General features: G+C 41.4%; 1 protein-coding gene across 1 annotated transcript; it reads right to left on the bottom strand.

The window, feature by feature from the left end:
* Positions 1-200: 200 nt before the first annotated feature.
* Positions 201-14,605, bottom strand: LOC139468109 (bifunctional apoptosis regulator-like). Its single transcript, XM_071249843.1, has 9 exons — positions 14,545-14,605; positions 14,341-14,436; positions 12,135-12,471; positions 11,157-11,340; positions 10,645-10,798; positions 9,153-9,301; positions 8,498-8,662; positions 8,161-8,360; positions 201-5,655 (listed from the first exon to the last, which is right to left on the bottom strand). Exons 3-9 carry the CDS (start codon positions 12,341-12,343, stop codon positions 5,469-5,471), a joined length of 1,248 nt encoding a protein of 415 aa, XP_071105944.1. The 5' UTR covers positions 12,344-12,471; positions 14,341-14,436; positions 14,545-14,605; the 3' UTR covers positions 201-5,468.
* Positions 14,606-14,945: the final 340 nt, after the last annotated feature.

Here is a 14,945-nt window from a genome sequence, read left to right on the forward strand (position 1 = left end):
AAACAACAAACAAACAAAACCTCCTCACTCATTGGCCTGTGTTATAGGGTGGGAACGAGGGAGGAAGCTGCGGTTATCTGTCAAGCTGGGCATTTCACTCAATGCAAAGTAACTTCAAGAACCACAAACAATTAACTACAACGCAATCCTCATTATCAACATATTTATTTGAAAATTGGATGATAATTTCATAACCCATCATTATCAAAATATATACCACATAGTGTTTATTGTTGTGATATCACCACATAATAGCATCAACATGAAGATGTAGAATCCACATAATACATGCAGACACAGCTCTCATGTACATTACACAACTAGATGCAGAACATCAAGAAGCTACAACACAAAGCACTATTAGATACAGGAAGTCACCTTTACTGCACAAAACATGTAATATGCACATAATACATGACCTTGGATCTTGCCTCAACATTCATTGTCTTCAATGATCCTAACATTCGACCTGGCAATATTTTCTTTGGTTTTATACAATGCATAACTGCTGTTCTACTTCCACAAAGAGATCTTAGCACTATGAAAACCATATCACAATGAGAACTTAGCACTATGAAAACCATATCACCCAGATCTTAGCATTCTGAACATCAATGAAAGAGACAACGTTTATCGCTTGAACACAAACATATATCTGACATAGACAAGACAAACATCCAAGTACCGTATTCGACGAAATAAGCGCCAAGGGCGCTCTCAAAATTAGAAATAGGGGGCTCTTATTAGAATATATTTTTGGTGAAAGAGTTGAGAGATCGTAAAATTTGTGGTTTAAGCCGACAGCCTGAAATGATACAAAAGAAAGGTCGATGCGTATTTTCACGACAGATATATTTTTTTCCAGAATTTAATTGCCCGTAATTAAGGGTGCATATAACACAGGAGTGCGTATTATACACGAATAAATATGTCCTGTGTACATTGATGAATCGGAAGGGTGCTAATTGGGATTGTTCACTAGCAAATATCATCACTTAACTTGAGGTGGCCACAAACGAGTTACCACGAGCTCACTTCACGTTCACTGTCAGGTGAGCTAAAAGTTCAGGTTCATTTCTGAAATCAGTTAGTTGACCAGTGATCTTGTCAAGGATTTTGTACCCTTTTCTACAGACAATATGAAGAGGAATTAAGAACATTTGAAAGAGGGATATATTACGTCCTCTGAATTCATCTGTAATCCCATGAACCACCCCTGGATGTGCCACTAAATCTGTGTCGACAGAGAGGAAAGATTGTGTTGTCCACAATCAAACATGGTGAAACAAAGCCTTTCACCAGTATAGTATTATGAAGCAAAGCATCCACATCATATCAACAAACTATTCCTTTCATCTCATTGATCTGCCAAGAAGATAAGAGAAGAGATAACCATTTATCAAGCATAAATGACAAACAATTCCAATAAAAGACAATGCCATAATCAATAGCAATGGAATTTCTACATATATAAATAGGAGAAACATTATACTCACACAATCAGATTCCAATCTAGAATATAAACGTTATCACATCCACAGATAACAAATTTCCATTGATGGATCTGTGATGTTTTCAATTTTTTTCTATCAGATAAACACAACATATGTCCAGTATTGGTAAAGAAACTGTTGTCTTTTGCTATCTACAGAGACAAAGTGCAACTTGGACGTAACTAAATTCAAAGCTTATCTACATATGCTCCACCTTCCATTGAAAAACAGTTAGTGATGGAACAAGAAGATATGATACACAATGCAAGACTGCTAAATTAACAGTTATGAAGAACATCACCGAGTCAGTGATATACCCAAAGTCATATCATAGGCTACACCTCTCACATTGAGCACATTGCTTGGGAGATCTGAGTGAGTGAGTGAGTGAGTTGGGTTAAACGCCGCTTTTAACAGTATACCAGTTATATCGGGGCATGTCAGCTTAATGTGCGAGGAAAGCCCGAAGTGATGCTGATCTCAGACGTTTACCACTTCGGTGAAACCCATGAGCACGGGTGTGGTGCTGACAAACCTAGAAACAATTGGGGCGAACTGTGATTCGAACCCACAATCATAGGTTTCTGGCGTGCCCAAGGGACGCAACTCTGCACAGCGAATCACAGCGCCATAGACGACTGGACCCCCCCGAGCCCCCTGGGAGATTTGGAAATGTCTTTGTGCAACATACAACTAGCAAGGGCTGACAAGATGGAGTCTTCTACCATGGCAATCTATTCTTACATGTTGAATATTCAAAGGTGTGAGACCATTCTTTTACTTGGAAATACTCAATTTTGGACATTTTAAAGGTATTTTCAGAAATTAAGTAATATTTTGTTATTAATTCTTTAATTCTGAAATAGAGTTTTACATTATCATGAACCCTCTTTCACTCATGTATCCCAACAATGTTTGTGTCACATTTGTGTGTGTACATGCTGTTCCACATAGAAAATATCTAGAAAACTAGTTGTGTCATGTGCTGCAATATAAGGACGTAATGGAGCCTTTATCTTGGAGATGCAACATATCTATAACAGAGTGATAAGATGTCATCTGTCGATGACGTTTTCTGATAAATCTATTTTAGAGGATACTTACACAGGGAGTGCACTGAATATGTAAACGGGCAAGTGAATGTATTGGCAAGTTGACACACACCTTATATTTCATACATCTATCTATGTATTTCAAGTCTTAATTCGGATCCTATTTGAAATGATTGGATGTGTCCTATAATTGCACCAATTTAGGAACTTTCAACTGTTACCTGACTGCCAGTAATAAAGTGAAGAAATATACAATTTAATAAAAATCAGATCTTAGTTCTCGCTACCGCTAAACAAAGATCTGAGGACATCCCATTACGGGTCATATTAGACAGACCTTTCGCAAACTTTGAAAGACCAATGGAATGACGGACAAGAGGTTGACAATAGCCAATCAGAAGGCAGCTTAATCAAGCATTACGGCATGAGTTTCAAACAGGCGACCAAGCTTCGAAACATATTTTGACATATTCTTGATTAAAAAAATAAATAAAATTAAAACTAATACTACAGGGGTCTCCATACACAACAGGCATTGATGCCCAGCTACAAAGTGAGGAAACAGTTCTACCCGTGGTCTCCATACACGACAGGCATTGATTCCCAACTACAAAGTGAGGAAACAGTTCTACAGGAGTTTCTTTCTAGGACAGGCATTGATGCCCAGCTACAAAGTGAGGAAACAGTTCTACAGGGGATCTCTATACACAACAGGCACTGATGCCTACCTACAAAGTGAGGAAACGGTTCTACAGGGGATCTCTATACACAACAGGCACTGATGCCTACCTACAAAGTGAGGAAACAGTTCTACAGGGATCTCTATACACAACAGGCACTGATGCCTACCTACAAAGTGAGGAAACAGTTCTACAGGGATCTCTATACACAACAGGCACTGATGCCTACCTACAAAGTGAGGAAACAGTTCTACAGGGATCTCTATACACAACAGGCACTGATGCCTACCTACAAAGTGAGGAAACAGTTCTACAGGGATCTCTATACACAACAGGCACTGATGCCTACCTACAAAGTGAGGAAACAGTTCTACAGGGATCTCTATACACAACAGGCACTGATGCCTACCTACAAAGTGAGGAAACAGTTCTACAGGGATCTCTATACACAACAGGTACTGATGTCCACCTACAAAGTGAGGAAACAGTTCTACCCGTGGTCTCCATAGATGACAGGCATTGATTCCCAACTACAAAGTGAGGAAACAGTTCTACAGGAGTTTCTTTCTAGGACAGGCATTGATGCCCAGCTACAAAAAGAGGAAACATTTCTACTGGGGCCTCTATTCACAACCAGCACTTATGCCCACCTACAAAAAGAGGAAACAGTTCTACAGGGATCTCTATACACAACAGGCACTTATGCCCACCTACAAAGTGAGGAAACAGTTCTACAGGGGATCTCAATTATCAAATGGGATGGTAACAAAACATCATCACAATTACATATCTTTCATAATTTGACAAAAATGGAAATGACTACATTTTCAAATCAGTGTAATGGGCTGTTTTATTGACCCTTTATTTCAACATTTGACACAAATATATACAACAAACTTGATGAATTGGCAGATACAAAAAAGTCCATGGATAAAGCATGCAACATGGAAAAAACTTTAATACACAGATATAACATCCATCACTGTACACACACATATAACAGTCAACACTATACAAACACATATATAACATTTGACACTGAATACACATAACATTTGACACAGTACACACATATATTACATTACTTTTATAACATTTATTGAAGGTTAAGGTCCTTAAAAACACCTCTTGAAAATAAATATTAGCAAAAAGTGAAACAACCGTTCTGTAAACACATTTTGAATCAAATCGCAATGATTATTATTATTTTGTTACTTTTGCCAAATCAGGAAAGGTTAGCCTGAGTAATGTGAAAAAACAGAGACCTGTCCTGAACATGAGTAAGTGCATTCTGGGAGAACTCACCCACAACACATGTCAAATGAAGCAAGGGCAACATGTTAATGAATCTAGCTCTCCTGTATATGAAGTCAGTGAGTGGATACCCTGACCATGTGTCTGTCAGCAGCAGACTTCCCACAGATGACAACACTGTACAATGGACATACAGTCTGGTATTTAAAAACATCTTCATTTTAAAACACTACACTCACACACAAAACATTTTGTACAGACTTCTTACAAGAAGTGATATATACATGTTTCTTGGAATGGTTCAGTAGCCTAGAGGTTAAAAAGTTGGCCCCATACACCCTGAATCCTAAGTTGGAATACAATGTATGAAACCAGCTATTGGTGGTCCCCGCCACGATATGCCTGTACTATTGCTGTAAGTGGTGAAAGACTCAAACCTTTCTTCAACAGTAACTAAATCATGTAGCACCTTGACACTTGCCGTTCTACTGTCCTTGTAGCGCCGACACACTAAGACTATCAAACTATCTGGACAGTATTTCAAAAGGGGTGGGGGTAGTCGAACAGAATGAACCCTGACTCCCCAGGTCCGCCTTACTTAAGGTAAAGACTTTATTGACAAATGTTTGACTGAAAACAACACCTGCAGTTTCAACATTTATTGTTTATTGTGGGATGTCCTTTCTTGACAAACCCTGTACATCCCGACACCACAGCTCAATCATTGAACCCCAGGATGGCTCATACACCTAACACTGGATACATGGATTTATCCAATAACCACCTTGAGAAACATACATATTAACAAGTGAATCAACAAGAGTTCACATGGGTTTGGGTTTGGGTTTTTTCTGGGCTGATAAATACTGTGGTCGTCAATCAGGTCAAGTATGAACCAAGAAAACTATCCCTGTAAATGACCTGTTAACTCCCTCAGATATCTGTCCTAGTTGGTGATGTAACTGAACACTGTGGGAAATACTGCTGTGTTACAAGAAGCGTTGGTTGTTCCTCCAGGACATGTAGAAGTGTTTAGCCTGCTGTAATGGGGTGAAGTAGAGTGACGCGTAGAAGAAGAAGTCACACACCAGCCTGGGAATAATGGGCCATACAATTGATGTTAGAAACACAGTCAATAGCGTCTTGCCAAAGTCCTTTACGTTCTTCAATGTGGAGCTGGAAAAGGCAACATAATTATATATTTTACTTTGAATTGTATATTTATATCCTTATCCTATCGCACATTATGCCCATTTCATACAATGCATTTCTTCCTTTTTCTTTCGATTCTATGTCCAAAATGTGCTTAAACAAGGCCATAGTGACCGAGACTAACATGTCCACCAAGTCCCACAATGTAGTCATAGTGAAAAGTCCAACATGTCCAGCATGCCCCACAACGTAGCCATAGTAAGAAAGCCCTATACGTCCACCAAGTAACACAATGTAACCATAGTGACCAAGACTAACATGTCCACCAAGTCCCACAATGTAGTCATAGTGAAAAGTCCAACATGTCCAGCATGCCCCACAACGTAGCCATAGTAAGAAAGCCCTAAATGTCCACCAAGTAACACAATGTAACCATAGTGACCAAGACTAACATGTCCACCAAGTCCCACAATGTAGTCATAGTGAAAAGTCCAACATGTCCAGCATGCCCCACAACGTAGCCATAGTAAGAAAGCCCTATACGTCCACCAAGTAACACAATGTAACCATAGTGACAAAGTTCAACATGTCCATCAACACACTCATCAAGACACCTGTACAGCTACTCTTTCACTCACCCTGTAACTCACCCATCCCCACAGTAACTCTTTCACCTACCCAGAAACTCACCCATCCACACAGTAACTCTTTCACCTACCCAGCAACTCACCCATCCACACAGTAACTCTTTCACCAACCCAGCAACTCACCCATCCACACAGTAACCCTTTCACCAACCCAGCAATTCACCCATCCAGACAGTAACTCTTTCACCAACCCATCAACTCACCCATCAAGACAGTCAGTCTTTCACCCACTCAGCAACTCACCCATCCAGACAGTAACCCTTTCACCAACCAAGCAATTCACCTATCCAGACAGTAACTCTTTCACCAACCCATCAACTCACCCATCCAGATTGTAACTCTTTTTACCAACCCGGCAACTCACCCATCCAGACAGTGAGTCTTTCGCCCACTCAGCAACTCACCCATCCAGACTGTAACTCTTTCACCAACCCAGAAACTCACCCATCCAGACAGTAACTCTTTCACCAACCAAGCAACTCACCCATCCAGACAGTAACTCTTTCAACCACCCAGCAACTCACCCACCCAGACAGTAACTCTTTCGCCCAACCAGGAACTCACCCATCCAGACTAACTCTTTCACCAACCCAGCAACTCACCCACCAGACAGTAACTCTTTCACCAACCAAGGAACTCACCCAACCAGGCAGTAACTCTTTCACCTACCCAGCAACTCACCCATCCAGGCAGTAACTCTTTCAACTCTTTCTACCGGAGCAGGATCCAATGAATAAGTAAGGAAGCCTCTACCATTGAGCAACTCACCGAACTGCCGGAGCAGGATCCAATGAATAAGTAAGGAAGCCTCTACCATTGAGCAACTTACCAGAACTGCCGGAGCAGGATCCAATGAATAAGTAAGGAAGCCTCTACCATTGAGCAACTTACCCTAACTGCCGGAGCAGGATCCAATAAATAAGTAAGGAAGCCTCTACCATTGAGCAACTCACCGAACTACCAGAGCAGGATCCAATGAATAAGTAAGGAAGCCTCTACCATTGAGCAACTTACCCGAACTGTCCGAGCAGGATCCAATGAATAAGTAAGGAAGCCTGTACCATTGAGCAACTTACCCGAACTTCCGGAGCAGGATCCAATGAATAAGTAAGGAAGCTTCTACTCTTGAGCAACTTACCCGAACTTCCGGAGCAGGATCCAATGAATAAGTAAGGAAGCCTCTACCATTGAGCAACTTACCCAAACTGCCAGAGCAGGATCCAATGAATAAGTAAGAAAGCCTCTACCATTGAGCAACTTACCCGAACTGTCCGAGCAGGATCCAATGAATAAGTAAGGAAGCCTCTACCATTGAGCAACTTACCCGAACTTCCGGAGCAGGATCCAATGAATAAGTAAGGAAGCTTCTACTCTTGAGCAACTTACCCGAACTGCCGGAGCAGGATCCAATGAATAAGTAAGGAAGCCTCTACCATTGAGCAACTTACCCAAACTGCCAGAGCAGGATCCAACGAATAAGTAAGAAAGCCTCTACCATTGAGCAACTTACCCAAACTGCCGGAGCAGGATCCAATGAATAAGTAAGAAAGCCTCTACCATTGAGCAACTTACCCAAACTGCCGGAGCAGGATCCAATGAATAAGTAAGAAAGCCTCTACCATTGAGCAACTTACCCGAACTGCCGGAGCAGGATCTAATGAATAAGTAAGGAAGCCTGTACCATTGAGCAACTTACCCGAACTGCCGGAGCAGGATCTAATGAATAAGTAAGGAAGCCTCTACCATTGAGCAACTTACCCGAACTGCCGGAGCAGGATCCAATGAATAAGTAAGGAAGCCTCTACCATTGAGCAACTTACCCGAACTGCCGGAGCAGGATCCAATGAATAAGTAAGGAAGCCTCTCCCAGTGAGCAACTCACCCGAACTGCCGCAGCAGGATCCACTGTTTAAGTAAGGAAGCCTCTTGCATGGAGAGGAAGGCACAGCTGAAGAGGACAAAAAAAGAGGTCCAGAACTGCCCACTGAACAGGGCCCACGTCAGCTTGGCAATTAGCCAGTAGGGGAGGAGAACTGCATTACTCAGAAATACCACCCACTGCTGCTTAGTTGGGGAAGGAATCTGAAATCAGATGACCTTCTCATTACTTACAGGAAAGACTGGAACACATTTCCAGGAATGATGAAAAACACCTAAAAGCCTTACCATCAAGAACAGCAAAAAGGCTTGCCCTCATCTGGTATGGGAGCAAGACGTACCTGAGACCACCGGAAGGGGATGTCTTCGTCCTGTGCTGGTGTTGTGAGATGGAGGAAGGGCAGGAAGATTTCCTCATGGTAGAACAGGAACAGATACAGCAGTGTTGTACGAGGGAAGTCCTTCATGCCATACAGCAGGAACAGACAGCGACCAGGGTACAGCGCCTGGTAACAGTCACAATGTCAACATGACTTCTGCAAGCTTCATAAATATTCTTTATTCTCTGGCATTGGTGCATGTATTCTGCATTTTTCCAGTTCCGTGTGCACTGGAAACTTTGCATGTGCAGATATACTAGGGATATGTCGATCTTACTTGTGGGAAGGCTTGACAGGGGAGTGAGTGAACTTAGTGTAACCCATCAGTCACAATTGTCCTGACACAGTGGCCTGCAGATAATCATGTCTGTTCCAGCAGATCAGTGACTATAAACAACAATACCATACCATAGGGCTATGATGACTAGTCAAGTCACAGAGACTGACTCCCTGATCACAAGCATGAGCTCTGGGAACCTATTCCAAACCAGAATACCCACTTGGGCCTCCGAGTAGAAGTAGTGCACTTCATCAGCAACTGCTGGTACACGACATAATGTGCCAACCTGCTGTCTACTCAGCCAGAATGTCTAAATTTGTAGTCTCTCCTCCATACCTTATATTCCCAGAGTGTCGAAGGCATCTTGACCCCTTTCAGGCGTACATCCTCTATAGCAATGACCAGTGCCCTCTCATGGAGGTGATTCGTCACATTCAGGACCTCACCAATATTCTCCTCGTCCAGGGAGAGCAGCACTGCACCATCTGTGGGAAGAGATGATATCATTTACACACACAGAAGTTCACATCAGAAGATGACTGCTGCAATAAGCTTGTAACTAACAGCATTCATAACCATCACAAAAAAAACTAAGCTTAAGTGAAAAAAAATAACATCTCATAAGGATGACTGGCATATCATGGAAGATGCCGCCTGTCAAACTCTACATCTGCATAACATCTCAATACTGTCATGAAAACTTTCAAGCTATCATTGTGAAGTTGCTTTGTTGGTGGCAAGCGTTTAACTTGATTTGCCCCTAAATCATACATTCTAATCAGCCAAATCAGCAATCATACCAACTACCCCCTGTACCCTGTACCAACTACCCCCTGTACCCTGTACCAATAACTGCCTGTACCCTATACCAGCAACTCCCTGTACCCTATACCAGCAACTCCCTGTACCCTGTATCAACAACTCCCTGTACCCTATACCAGCAACTCCCTGTACCCTATACCAGCAACTCCCTGTACCCTACACCAGCAACTCCCTGTACCCTATACCAACTACCCCCTGTACCCTATACCAACTACTCCCTGTACCCTATACCAACTACCCCCTGTACCCTATACCAACTACCCCCTGTACCCAATACCAACTACCCCCTGTACCCAATACCAACTACCCCCTGTACCCCATACCAACTACCCCCTGTACCCTATACCAACTACCCCCTGTACCCTATACCAACTATCCCCTGTACCCTATACCAACTACCCCCTGTACCCTATACCAACTACCCCCTGTACCCTATACCAACTACCCCCTGTACCCTATACCAACTACCCCCTGTACCCCATACCAACTACCCCCTGTACCCTATACCAACTACCCCCTGTACCCTATACCAACTATCCCCTGTACCCTATACCAACTATCCCCTGTACCCTATACCAACTATCCCCTGTACCCTGTACCAACTACTCCCTGTACCCTATACCTATACCTAAACCCTGCTTAAACTGAATGTGTGTGAGTTGATGAATTCTGCAACCAGAACTTTGAACCAATCAACTTGTTATCATGGATAATTAAAAAGTACAGCTACTAAGATACAGGCCTATTACCTTATCACTGACATCTATCATTGTTTCTTTGTTTGAATTAGATCAAAATGCAGCAAAACAATGATCTGAAAATACTTCCTTCACTATTAAATTCAGTTTGGTATTGAAGGTCATTTCAAGGCAGTCATACATATATTCTTGGACCTAGATAAGATGTCAGCCTTATCACTGACTGCAAGCATAGCAATGAATGGGTTAGTGTAACAGGACACAGACCTACAGCCCATGTGGATAGTGGCACTAACTCTCCCACCTACCAATGCCCTTCTGGTGGACGGCATCAGCATAGCCCTCTGCCCAGCCCATGTGTGTCAGCCATGCTGCCACGTCGTCTGGCTTCCACCTCACAACAGGCTTGTGTATCAGGAGATCATCGTCACTGTGCCTCCAAAACCAAACCAAGTATGCTATCTAGACAAACACATACAAAGTGTAAGTTGCCCATATCTTTTGCCACTGTTTTATTATGCATTCAGAATTTAATTCATACAAAAATAAAACAAAATTCAAGGTAGCCATATTGAAAGTCAAAAGGGGATAATATAAGCAAACTTAATTTTAGCAACCTAACTGATCAATGTAGACTCTGAGGGGCCCAGTGGTAATTTGTTGATCAGAATTACATCCCTCAGCCATGCCAGGATCTGCTGATAGTGAGTTCCAATCCCAATTTTGTTCTGATTATGGTCATGGATGTCAATTCAGTGGTAAACGTCTACAACCTAAGTCACTGTGGACTAAGTACTACTGTACTTGGAATATCCCTCACCAGAATAACCCCTAGGGTCATGACGATCCCCTTACAGAACTCCCCCGGGTTTACTCTCTGTAGGTGGCTCCCTGTGCCGGAAAGACGCCGGTCAAATTCCTGCACCTTGCCTACATTCTCTAAATTCAATACTTCCTCTTCTCTTTCCATCATTCTGTCTTTGTACATCTTCTTCATCATATTTCTGAAAACATTCAGATGATTGTCATAATCATAAAACTGATCATTTTTTTCTCATAGATGAAACATTCTTGATCAGTGAATGGTTGGTCATGAGCATGGAGGCTGTATTATTCCACAGTGAGCAATATTCTAGCTATTTCACACCCAGTGTTTGAAATAATTATAAAACCCAACAAGACAGTCAGGCAGGTGACCCCGAAATATTGCCTGCCCATCTTCAAACTTACCTGCCCATGTTCCGACATTATAAACATTGAAAATTTGCGAAAAATAAGAGACAAATCACGTCATTATTCAGTTGAAATAATACAAACAATTACTTGAGCATCTACGAGGAGTTATGATAAAACTGAATACATAAGTAGTCTTAAAATTCTCTGCCAGACAGTCGGGCAGGTGGAGGAAAATTTCATGCAGCCAGACTGAAAAGGCAGGCAGGCAGGCAGGCAGGCAGTTATTTCTTACACTGTTCACAGCAGCCTGTAAATAAATCAAATCTGTACACGACAAATCCTAAGTATAACACCCATCATTTCAGATGACTCTTACACCACTGAAAGAGTGAGTAATTCCAATATTCCAATGACATAACGGAAGGCTGTAAACAATAAGTCTGGACCAGACAAACCAGTGACTGAAAGCATGAGCAACAATCAAAGCCATCGTGATACGATGACATGCAAGAAGTCATACCACCAGATCCTCATTAGATGACTCTTACAACAAACATAGAATACTGGGGACCATGTTATTTCAAGGTGCTGGAGCCAGGTCTAACCCTTCTAATCGTCCTACCTGAGTGCTGTGTTAATCTTGGGGTGTCCCTGCCACTCCTGGCGACACGTAGGGCACTCTTTCTTGTTGGATGTGAGGAACCAACGTGACAGGCACACCCGGCAGAAGTTGTGGCCGCACACTAGCGTCGTCGGATCCACCATCAGCTCATAGCAGCAGCTGCACATAAAGTCACTATCCGAGTCAGTCCTAGACAGTGTAGCCATCATTCAGATCCTCAAGAACAAGAGGAAACTTGATTTGGAGTTCAAACAGTGATGAGAGTAGGTCTGTGGTGGTGGAGTCTCCTCGCAGCTGGCATCAACATCCGAACTGCAGTCCCATCCATTCACAGTCACTGCATAAAGATGTTTTTAATCAATATAAGGTGGCTACGCAATAAATTGCAAAGAACAATAAAGAACGAAGCATGGTTTATTTCACAATAAAACATTGTTCTATTAAGACGTCATTTATGTAGATTCGAATTTGATGACGTCGTAAATTGGATGATGTTATTTTTGAGAGGGAAGTGTCTAGTGAGTTCTTTCCCGTAGATGTAGCTGGGCAGCGTAGATAAACAATGGCCTAATGATCGCATCCAAAAGTGGGAGCGATATGACAATCGGCATTGGAAGAAAATATACAGATAATTGATGTACAAATTGTGTGAATATGCAGGAAATACCAAATTAAATGACCTGTTCATAAAAAAGATTTGTCCTGCATTGACAAGGCTGGAGTCCATTCAGGGAGTCATCATTATTTAAATACGGGTGAATATTTTTAAAGCTTGTACATTTTTTTAACATTCTTAAAGAAGCTGTACATAATGTTGATATCTCAAATAAGAAATGAATGCCTTGTTGTCGTTGTTTATCTTACAAAACAACACTGCAGGCAGAAAAAACCTTGAGGCGACCCTGATGGTTTATTCTCCCTGCAGTGTTTTAATGTATAATAAACAACGACAATGAGTCATTCATTTCTTTATTAAAATCAGACAAGACACACTGAGTCTAAGTTGACCAAACTATAAGGCTTTTCAAAGCCAACATATCCTAACAAGTTAACTACCTATTTCACACTGTAGTATGGGAATTAGGGCTGGGACGAGTCCAAATTTACTACACAGATACCCAACCCCCTATTGGTCTACCATACTCTGGTATTTGCTGTAGTTCTCAAGAGATGGGTACAAAATGTCCAATTGGGAATAGTTTAACTGTAGCCTTGGCAAAATGTATTTAGATACACTCATAAAACGATCATGCATTCACTGAAGTTGCTATATTTTTATTCAAACATAAAAAAGTCAGAAGGAATGCGTTCATATAAAAAAGAATTGCGAATATCAGTGACTTGTAGTGTAACCATAGAGTTCTAGATCATTTTTGTCATTAAACAATATATCACATGACTAACCACAGGTCCTGGTAATCCTGTGGGTACCCGGGTCCTACTCAGTACCCACCCGACCTGAGTACCCGAGTTACCCATCCCAGCTCAAATAGGAATAATTTCTTTAATTAATAATTATTTGACATACAACTACTCTGCACTTATAAAGGTCTCAGCATTTTGAAAGTATAAGTATAGTGTTCTATGCCTTTATAAAGATAAGATGTTGAGAATTCCTTCCTTGTACGATATCTATATTGTAATCATGTCTTCATTACAACAGTTGAATAGGATAAGAGCCCATCCTTGGAAACTTTTACTGTACTGCTGTAATAATTTAAACATAAATAAAACACAGTATGATGGTGCAGCTGTTACAACATCTCACTTTCAGTTTCACTTTGCGGGGACAATCCTCACATGCAGGACACAGGTTCCATGACCATGGTATTTTTTATGGTATTTATAACTCTCTGATGAAGAAAGTTACTCTGTGTTGGGACAATACTATAAGTTACTATATGTGCCAAGAGCATATCATTTTACCTGGGTTCCAGGTAATGACATCATATTACATATATGCCATTGTGTCATAGTAACCTATGCACGGTTAAAAGTCGAACCTACATCATTAATAAATGGAACGAGATATTGCACATACCTGTAACTAGATAAGTAATATTTTCATATTGACATAATTTCAAAACAAAACCTTATTCTTAGTTGAATTCCGGTGCTGCTGATTATAAATTCCCACTGACAATATGTCTGTGAGGTAGATTTGACACCCACAGTTCGGTATCTCTAAATTCTGATGAGTATGTACCTTGTTTCACTGTCGTGTCATGCCCCTCGACGATAATCTGTATGTAATCTGTGACGTGAACATGCAGTTGTTTTCTTTCCCATGATTGGTCGCGTGCTACAAAGATAAAAAAAAAAAAAAATTTAAATTCTGAACCATTTTTAACCATACTTAGTTTCGGTCATCGTCATCTATTATAACGTAGTGTTTGTTGGCACAAAATACCGCAAATCTCTGAAGCTGATATTTGTACACATCGTAAGAGACACCCAATTTAATGGTTAACCGTGCCAGCCTTTAATCCAATCGAACAGGCCATCGAGGTAAATAATGCATACCGACGACAATCAATGTATGTATGTGGTGGTGGCAACATACACTTCATGTGAACTTCACTATTTAACATCTTTTCTATCCGTGTATGTTGAAAGTGGTCAGTCTAACATGGATATGTTGTATAAAACAACCGCGTATCTACCCTTTAAAACGAACACACTCTTTCTTGATAGCAATTGTGGATGCAGTTGAGGACTGGAGAATCGCATATCGGACTGACTGTTAGATATTCTAGAGGGCGTGTGAGCTGTCAGTCCGTCTGTCTGTCTGTCTGGTGAGGGGTTGGGGTG

The sequence above is a fragment of the Haliotis cracherodii genome, unplaced genomic scaffold (genome assembly GCF_022045235.1).
Source record: "Haliotis cracherodii isolate W230 unplaced genomic scaffold, xgHalCrac1.p SCAF_2, whole genome shotgun sequence".
Lineage (NCBI taxonomy): Eukaryota > Metazoa > Mollusca > Gastropoda > Lepetellida > Haliotidae > Haliotis > Haliotis cracherodii.

Bases quoted from the DNA above. Each gene is read 5' to 3' on its own strand.
- LOC139468109 (XM_071249843.1), bottom strand. From the start codon at position 12,343: ATGATGGCTACACTGTCTAGGACTGACTCGGATAGTGACTTTATGTGC. The intron at 10,799-11,156 runs GTGAGGGATATT...GTGTTTGTCTAG, and splicing joins TGACCCTAGGGGTTATTCTG to ATAGCATACTTGGTTTGGTT. The intron at 8,663-9,152 runs GTATGGAGGAGA...GACTGTTACCAG, and splicing joins CGACACTCTGGGAATATAAG to GCGCTGTACCCTGGTCGCTG.